This window comes from Protomyctophum parallelum (genome assembly GCF_964188405.1).
Source record: "Protomyctophum parallelum genome assembly, chromosome: 14".
Taxonomy (NCBI): Eukaryota; Metazoa; Chordata; class Actinopteri; order Myctophiformes; family Myctophidae; genus Protomyctophum; species Protomyctophum parallelum.
The window spans coordinates 29,156,139-29,165,638 of record NC_139709.1 but is presented as its reverse complement, the minus strand read 5'-3'; the positions used below and the strand labels follow the sequence as shown (position 1 = coordinate 29,165,638).

Below are 9,500 nucleotides of genomic sequence, written 5' to 3'. Positions count from 1 at the left end.
CATTTTCAGATGGTCTCATCGTGTCGGAGAGCTCAGAGGCATGCCTGGAATATCCTGCTGTATTGGACAACAGAACAGGTATGTTCTACTGTCTATATGGGCCCCCTCCATTGTCCCAGGACCCTTGTTTATTGAAACTGTGGCACCTTAATATCCTACACATCAGTGAGTACTGGAGTTCAGCCAGCCTCTCCTATTGGAATTATCTGCATGTTATTTTAAAGATCCTATGGTTCTTTATTTACCATGGAATCCATATACTTTAGCTTCAATGTGCAGATTATTTCGATACCGATTAGTATTAGGTGTAGCTTTTATTTATTTATCTGGGATCTAGTTTCTTGAAGCACTCAAGCATTTATATGTGATTAGTGATTGCCTTGCATATTGTAAGTCTTCTAAATGCCGACATTGCAAATTGCAATCCTATCCATCCAACAGATACTAACTCAACCAGTTTTCTGATTTCCATTCACCTTTTAGAATAGCCCATGTTTGGGTCTCACCCCCATTTTTATGTTTAGCTACAATTTATTGTGATTATTTTTGAAAGATTTAGAAAATGTATTAAAAAAAAAAAATCAAAAAGACATTTCAAATAGGCCTATTCATTCAACAGAATATAAAAAAAACGTAAGAAGCAGTGGAATCATTTTGATCCCGACTGAGACTGAGACTCTTTTGGGTGTAAATTAGTATAACCTGTCACCTTGTGAACCGGGGACGTGCACAGATAGACACTAGGTGGTGCTAGAGCACCAGCCCTTTTGCCCTCTGGACAGCAATGTGCCAAAGTTAGATTGCTACCTTTATTTTTGTCTTGTATAGTGTACGGTATGTGGCCCATGGTGACATCGATCAATTCTGGATTAAAAGCTTTGAATATATTATTTATGTGTCACGTGTCGCACAAGGTGCCCTTTTTTCACTTGAGCACCTGCCCCTCAAAATGGCTAGATCGCATATTTTCACATTCTCTTTATGGTAGTCCCGCTAAATCTTTTCAGATGGTCGTCTGTGGCCAAATATAGTAGGCCTATGTTATTATGTGAACCACTGAACAGACCGTGGCATCAATCTCGCCTTGATTTGTCGTTCTGCTCATATGATTAATTAATTTACCCTCTCTAGATCATAATCATGTTTACATTGGGGCGTTTGGGACTTTGGGCTTGCTATTGCTTATTGTAAATTGCTCAGGCTAAAGGCCTGAATTGTAAATTGGATAAACAAAACGCAGTTGATGTTGTTAGATAGTAAACATTGCTATCTTTGGAACTGACACAACAACAAGTAAAATCACCCAATTGGTTCAGTTGACACGACAGTCGACAGGCCCATGCTGTCTTGACTTGGAGGCGGTAGCTGTTGTGTGGCAACACTCCAGTGAGGGTACCTGCTGGATGACACAGCAGTTACTCTGTACAGGAGGCATGTATCAACACTGCCCCCTAGTGCCTTGAGCTGGTACACGCAGCTAATTAGGTCAGAAAATAGATGTATAGTTGCTATCCAGTAGATGGAACTCCTGAGCTAACTATAACCATAGCCTAAGTAATTCTAGCTTGCTGTGTATTGAAAATAATGGGATGGGATTTTTTAATCAGGGTCCTTTCTCTTCTGTATCATGTGTGTGTACCTGCATGTGCATGTTGAATATTTGCAAGGTAATTTCTTTAAGCCAGTTGACGGAGAGAGAGACAAGAAAGGGAGTACGTTTCAGAACGCAGCTGTATTTGTATAATAATAATAATGACAACGCCTATCTCCTGTTTTTATTATTATTATTATTATTGTTATTTATCTTTAAAAAAAAACACACCCGTGTGAAGTGAGGGGCGCTAATATATTAAAGTCTAACTCATGTTGCTATGATGAGGTGATGTAATATTGAAGTAAAACAAACGGTGTCAAAACAAACATTAAATTATCTTTATTGTTAATGGGATTTAATGTTAATTTCTCTTCATTGTCAATGGCGTTTTTAAAACAAACAATTTAACTAAAAAGTAAAAACAAACATTAAACCCGTATATAGGAGGGGCTAGCGCCCATCAAAAAAACAGTACAAGCTCACAGTGCGTTGCAACGTGGAACTGTAACTCAAAATGGTACAGTACTTGAGTATGTGTACTTAAGTTACTTTCCACCACTGTACAGATGAGTTTAGTGTTCACAAAACATCTCCTCTACTTAGAATCAGCATCACGTTATACTGTCCTACGTACAAAGTGCAGTAAGTATACGAAAAATGTACATCTGAGAAATGGTTTTAAACGTGTTAAACGTGTTTAAACTGGTCAGCCAAATGAGATATCGGCATATAAGTGGTATTACACTAATTGTATATCTGTTCTTGAGGTAATTGTTTATCCCCCAAAATCACGAAGGCTCATTTGACCTTTGGAATACACAAATAAGTCGGTTTGTCCAAAAACGTAGATTAACTGCACTTTGGCTATGCAGGGCAGTATAGCTTGTCGTCATCATCAATCAAATCCTCTCTGCTCGCAGCTCCGCCCAAATCCACCGTCATTTGAGAGTCATTGCCGATCATGATGTAGTTAGCGTTCTCGATGTGGATGTTCCCTGACCACAGCCTGCCATCTTCACCGACCTGCGGCAGCACAAAGCCACTGGGGACATTAGTAAACTGGGGTCCCGTGTGGGGGTAATGCTGCTGTGGGGAACGCTCTATGTTAAGCTGTTCCATGTGAAGCCTCATTTGTTCCTGCTCTAGTAATTTTGCTTTCCTGAGCTCCCGGTTGTGCAGCTTCTGCTGCTCGTTAGCGCGCCTCAGTCTCTCCTGTCGCCTCACCTGCTGTCTGACTTTCTGCTCTTCATCCCACAGCCTCTTCTGCGCTTTGACCTTTGCGGGCGACAGAAACATTTTGACTTTTCTCTCAAAGTTCCTGCTGCGCTCCTCTAAGGGTACGAGGGTCTGCAGGACCTTGGGCTGTCTGTCCCTGGGCATGCAGTTCTCCCGGGGATGCAGGGGGATGACGGTGTTGTACTTGTGTCTGTTGTTGATGGAGTTGATGAGGACTGTGTCCGTCTCCACCTCCTGCAGGCGGGTGAAGTTGCGCGTGAGCAGCAGGAGAGTGTAGGCCGAGTTGTCGATGGCGTCCTCGATGCACTTCAGAGTCCCCCTTCCAGGGACCTGAAAGTCCTCAGTGAAAGTGGCCCCCTTACTGTTGCTCAAGGACTCCAGTCTTTCTCTTATACTCTCAGCCATTTCTGCATCCTGTGGCGCGTGCAGGATAACAAACGAATAAAACACATCCTCCTCCTCCTCTTCTGTACTTGGCTCCCCTTCATATGCCTGCGCTAGAACTTTAATCTCTGGTGTAAATGTGTTTGCTGCAGCAGGTGCTGCCATGGGTTCAAAGGTTGGCACTGTGGTCTTTGGATTCTGATTGGGCGCGGTATCACACTGTAGCTTATTTCCTTTTACTGCCACTGCAGTGTCCATGTTGTTTACATCTGTCTCTCCTTTAATTAGAGGCGTTTGATGTGATTCAGACTGAGTCTCTGTGGAGAAAGCGGTACGCCCAGCCGGCATCGCTTCCGGGCTGTCTTTTTCAACAAGGTGTGTGGCGTTGGATGGCTGGAGGTCGCTCAGTGCTGCTGAAGTAGTTCTGTCAAACCTGGCCGTCGAGGCAAGACTTATCTCTAGGTGGGTAGGATAGGAGTCAGTGGAATAGCTGTCCTGTAGCGGGCTAGGCAGATCTGATGTGTCCTCGGAAGATGGTTTCAAGGATGCGTTCTTGTCTTTGTCCAAAACCCTTGGGACTTTGTTGGAGGAGCACATCCACTCTGCAAAGTGGGGTCCACAGACTAACTTAGCCTCTTCTCTTAGCTGATCTAAACAGCTGTATTCCGAGTGCTGGCGATCCCATGTTTTCTGGCCGTTTGCGGAAATGGCTCTCCGATAGGCCAGGTCTCTCAACAGTGGATCACACAGCCTCTCCTTGCACAGCACTTTGAAAATCCTGGCCAGCTCCACCACCATCCCGTGACCTGTAGACTCCTCCTCACAGTGAGCCGCACATTGAACTCGGAAGGTGTCCAACTTGCCACCACTTACGTGCCATTTGTCAGCCAGGTAGTTTGCCAGGCTGCTATCTTTTAGCGTCTGAAGTCGCTCCTGGACCTGCATGTCTCTCTGAAGAATCACGAGGCACAGAGTATGCACTAAAGCTTCTTCAGGGCTCTTACCCAAGTAGAACTGGAATGTCAGGCTTAATAGACGTTCCTCTGGCGCCTCGCTCAGAATCCTAAGGATATCTGACAGCCCAGTGCCCTGTTTTTCCATATTTTGAGCATCCATAGTTTTTTGGGATACAATGTGTTTCGGATCAGAACATACACATAGGATCTTCTCCCAGGCTAATCAGATTGTGGTTTCCAACATCTGTTAATAACTTTCATCTCCAGGGCTTTGTAATGTCATTTATAATTGCCAGCCTTGATTCTTCAACAGACACTGAAAATACACAGAAACAAAATAAATGAACCACTTCAAATATCTCCAAACAGCCATTCTACAAGTTCACAACGACGCATGCAACGTGTTGTGAGCTTGTAGATCGTCTATTTTTGAATAGCCAAAGTATAAAATACACGTATAGGGCTTGGTTAAGTCATGAATCGCATTATCGTGTCCAGTTAGACTGTAATTTATCAGTGCATAGCTGAAAATGAACACCTCTCCAGTGCATGTTACTGCCGTTTACATAACATGACAGTAAACATACAGTAGTGGAATGTAAACGTGTAAACCAATTTCTCGTAAAAAAAGAAAAAAGAAAAGAAAAAACACAGCACACAAATTCTTACTCACCGGCATGAACCATGCAATAATCGAGCAAATGGTAGGCATAGCATTACCATGACAGCAAAACTTCTCTTTCCAACATAAACAAGGAAGTTTCTCTTTCAGTGACTGGGCTTCATTTAGCAGCCAATAGACAGCCTTATGTCTTCATGTAGCACGGCTTGCTTGCATATTGGAATGTGCCAGCCTGTATGTCATTGGGTGTGGTAAAGCCTCGTCATACAATGTAGAATGGAGAAGGTAGTATAGACACGCCTAAGCTATAGACACACATACATGTCTGGCTGGGTACGAGCCTTTGTATGAGCCCTGCATGGCTGCAACCAACTGTGGAGAGGAACTGGCTGATGACGTAGCCACTGACATGAGGTGCTCCAGAGTATGGGAAGCCATGAGGGACAAAGGGCAGAGGAAGTGAGGAAGAAAAGTGAGAGAGGGACTATATAGGGATTATACAGGGACTATACCGCAGTGGTTCTCAAATTAATTTGTCATGGCAAGGGCCCCCAAATTGATACGTATTTCAAATCAAAATCAAATCAAATTTTATTTATAGAGCACATTTTCAAAGACCAGGAGGCCAACCAAAGTGCTGTACAGGAAACATGCCACAAGTGACATAGTAAAACAAAATCAAAGCAACAGAAAAAAGTACACAGGTTAATTAGGTCAAACATTGAAAGCCAGGGAGAAGAAATGGGTTTTGAGTAAAGACTTAAAGGTCTCTTAAGGAGGGAGCAGACTTAATATGAAGGGGCAGACAGTTCCAGAGTTTGGGGCCGGCCACCGAAAAGGCACGTATACTATATACATAATCAGTAAAAAATAAAATAGCAAATTGTGCCTGATCTGCTGGGACCAGAGTACGTGGTGTGTATGTGTATGACTAGCTCTTAATGATGACGTAAGAAATATGGTCATTTGTGGTCATTTGCCCCAGCAAACCAGGCACAGATTTGCTGTTTTCTTGCATAAACATCAAATGGCGGAACAGCTGTCACGGTTTTTGGCGCAAAGTAACCACAGTATACCGCCAATCAATTTACAACTACACACTTTATACAGTATAGAGTATAAAGTATATATGTATACGTATATAGTATATGCCTATATACTATATATATACTATATATATTACTTACGTCATCATTTAGAGCTAGTCATACATATACACACCACGTACTCTGGTCCCAGCAGATCAGGCACAATTTGCTATTTAATTTTTACTGATTATATATATAGTATACGTATGACGTAAGAAATATGGTCATTTGTGGTCATTTGGTCCCAGCAAACCAGGCACAGATTTGCTGTTTTCTTGCATAAACATCAAATGGCGGAACAGCTGTCACGTTTTTGGCGCAAAGTAACCACAGTATACCGCTAATCAATTTACAACTACACACTTTATACAGTATAGAGTATAGAGTATATATGTATACGTATATAGTATATGCCTATATACTATATATATACTATATATATTACTTACGTCATCATTTAGAGCTAGTCATACATATACACACCACGTACTCTGGTCCCAGCAGATCAGGCACAATTTGCTATTTAATTTTTACTGATTATATATATAGTATACGTATGACGTAAGAAATATGGTCATTTGTGGTCATTTGGTCCCAGCAAACCAGGCACAGATTTGCTGTTTTCTTGCATAAACATCAAATGGCGGAACAGCTGTCACGTTTTTGGCGCAAAGTAACCACAGTATACCGCTAATCAATTTACAACTACACACTTTATACAGTATAGAGTATAGAGTATATATGTATACATATATAGTATATGCCTATATACTATATATATACTATATATATATCTTACGTCATCATTTAGAGCTAGTCATACGTATACTATATACATAATCAGTAAAAATAAAATAGCAAATTGTGCCTGATCTGCTGGGACCTTAAAACAGACCTTTCAAAATTAAACACATTTCACGAAAACATGGTAAAGTATCTATCATCTCCGACTTCTGCAATTATGATAATAGGAGATTTCAATGAAGACCATAATACTGAGATAGAAAGAAGTATAAAGACCTACATGTCAAAATTAGGCTTTAAACAATTAAATACAAATCCAACTACAGATTACGGAAATATTTTAGATCATGAATATTTTAACAAATGTGAAAGTATTATTAAAGAAATTGAAGTTAGAGACACATATTACTCTGATCATGATTTAGTATTAATGTCACTATAGTCCAACATGAAATACATTTAAAATAATTGACAATTTACAATAAATAATACTTTGTTAATACAATAATTATACTGTATAATATATTTTAATTCAGTTTATATATTTTTTTTTCTAGGTGTTTACATGCATAAAGTAGATAGGTAGCAAATAGTTACACCTAATAATTAGACATTTCAAACGTTCCTTCACAGAGATATTGAGATTCCACCGTTTACAGAAAAATTATACTGTATAACATATTTTAATTCAGTTAACACATATACACATATAAATGATTTATTTGTCTCTGAAAAACTAAAAAGGGATCCAGAATATATCTACAACGATAAAACAGTATTTCTTATATAGATAGAAACTTGAATCATACTTAATAATACTAGATGTTTATATGTATAAAGTAGGTAGCAAATAGTTACATCTAAACATTAATCATTTCAAACGTTCCTTCACAGAGATACTGAGATTTGACAGTTTACAGCGGTCGAAAGGACTTGCGCGCTCTGCTTGCGCACTAGTTGGCCATTTATGGCCTACTAGTGTGCAACAAGCAAGTATGCACTCGACAGAGTGCAGTTCTAGTTTATTATATTATGTCATTTAGCTGGGGACCCCCTGGAACCCTCTCAACGAGGACCCCTGCACTTTGAGAATCACTGCTATGGAAAATCAAGAAAATCACCCAAATAAATTCCGATAGAAGGGGGTAACTGTTGTGGGGCAGTTGACAGGCCCATCACCGTCTTGGAGGAGGTAACTGTTGTGGGGGCAGTTAACACGAAAGGCCCAGGAGGTCTCGGGAGAAACGGTGATGATGAGATGATGTTTTTTTTTAATGGTTCAATATGTTGTGGTCTAGTCTTTATAAAGTTCTTGCAGCTGTAGACACTTGATGATCTGGACCTTGTGGCTGTTTTATGTCTGTTTGTGTATGTTTAATGTGTGTTTTTAGAGGTTCCAAATCTGCTGTAACACAAATGCACCATTTACTATGGGAATATAGAGCGGTTGATCACTTATCTATTAACATCAGACCCGTCTGAACTGAGTGGTGCTGTAGTGTACTCGTGCTGTACTGTACTGTATACTGTACTGTATTGTACACGATTTCCTCCCGGTCCTGTGTGTGTGTGTGTGTGTGTGTGTGTGTGTGTGGCGCTGCAGTGACAACAGTGACACTTGGTGGTCAACAAACGCTATTTCCGTACTCGGACATACAGACGGTACTCAGACATACGGACACACATTGCTGTCTATAGGAGTGGCTAGCACCACTCAAAAAGAAAATCATGAAAAGTTAAAAATCACACCTGTGTGAACTGAGCGGTGCAACTATACATTTTTTGTTTTAGTTACTGTACTCTACTGTGCTCTGTACTGTAGTGTACTGTGCGGGGGTCCCTGGAACATCCAGACCCCACGGAACGCGCCCAGGGTGCCGGGCCGGTTCCGGCGAGCCTCCCTGTGTCCAAAACGGTCAAGAAATGACAGAGTTACCATGTGGGGGTCCGTGTGGGGGTCCGTGTGGGGGTCCGTGTGGGGGTCCGTGTGGGGGTCCGTGTGGGGGTCCGTGTGGGGGTCCCCGGAACAGTCAGAGCCCCAGGAACGGCCCAGGGCTCGTACTGTAGTGTACTCTGTGCCACTTTACTCTGTGCTTTACTGTACTGGCCACTTTAGGTGTTGCAGCTTTCCGTGCTCGGACATACAGACACAGAGACAGACATACGGACGGACACACATAGCTTCGTAATGGAGCGGAGGCACCGCTCAAAAACAACCATTAAATAGATGTATTGTTGCTAGCCAGTAGATGGCACTCCTGATCTAAATATAACTAGAACCATAGCCTGCCCTAGAGAGACATGAAAGACAACAGCTGGACTACAGTACAAATATCCCCTCCCCAGCCTGCTGTGTATTAAAAATACAATTTCACATGGGATTTATCATTTTTCAGTCGGGCCTTTTCTCTTCTTTATAATCTGTATGTGTGTGTGTGTGTGTGTGTGTGTGTGTGTGTGTGTGTGTGTGTGTGTGTGTGTGTGTGTGTGTGTGTGTGTGTGTGTGTGTGTGTGTGTGTGTGTGTGTGTGTGTGTAGCTGCATGTGCATGTTGGATATTTGCAAGGCAATTTATTTAAGCCAGAGAGACAAGAAAGGGAGTGTGTTTCAGAACACAGCTGTATTTGTATAATAATATTAATGACAACAATGCCAATGACTAGTTTTGTATACTCTATTGTCCTATCATATTTATTCCTGTGATAACCTGAATGAGATATCGTCATATAAGTTCTTTCTACTAATTGTATATCTCTTCTTGAGGTAATTGTTTATCCCCCAATATCACAAAGGCATTTTTGACCTTTGGCATACAAATTAGTCGGTTTGTCCAAAAACTTAGATGAACTGCACTTTGGCTATGCAGGGCAGTATAGC

The 9,500-nt window shown here is 41.3% G+C and overlaps 1 protein-coding gene across 1 annotated transcript; it reads right to left on the bottom strand.

Annotated features, from left to right (window-relative positions):
• Window positions 1-2,077: 2,077 nt before the first annotated feature.
• On the bottom strand, window positions 2,078-5,051 carry LOC310870193 (TIR domain-containing adapter molecule 1-like). The gene is made up of 2 exons (XM_083781282.1): window positions 4,844-5,051; window positions 2,078-4,486 (listed from the first exon to the last, which is right to left on the bottom strand). The coding sequence occupies exon 2, from the start codon at window positions 4,313-4,315 to the stop codon at window positions 2,459-2,461; it is 1,857 nt and encodes a 618-aa protein (XP_083637408.1). The 5' UTR covers window positions 4,316-4,486; window positions 4,844-5,051; the 3' UTR covers window positions 2,078-2,458.
• Window positions 5,052-9,500: the final 4,449 nt, after the last annotated feature.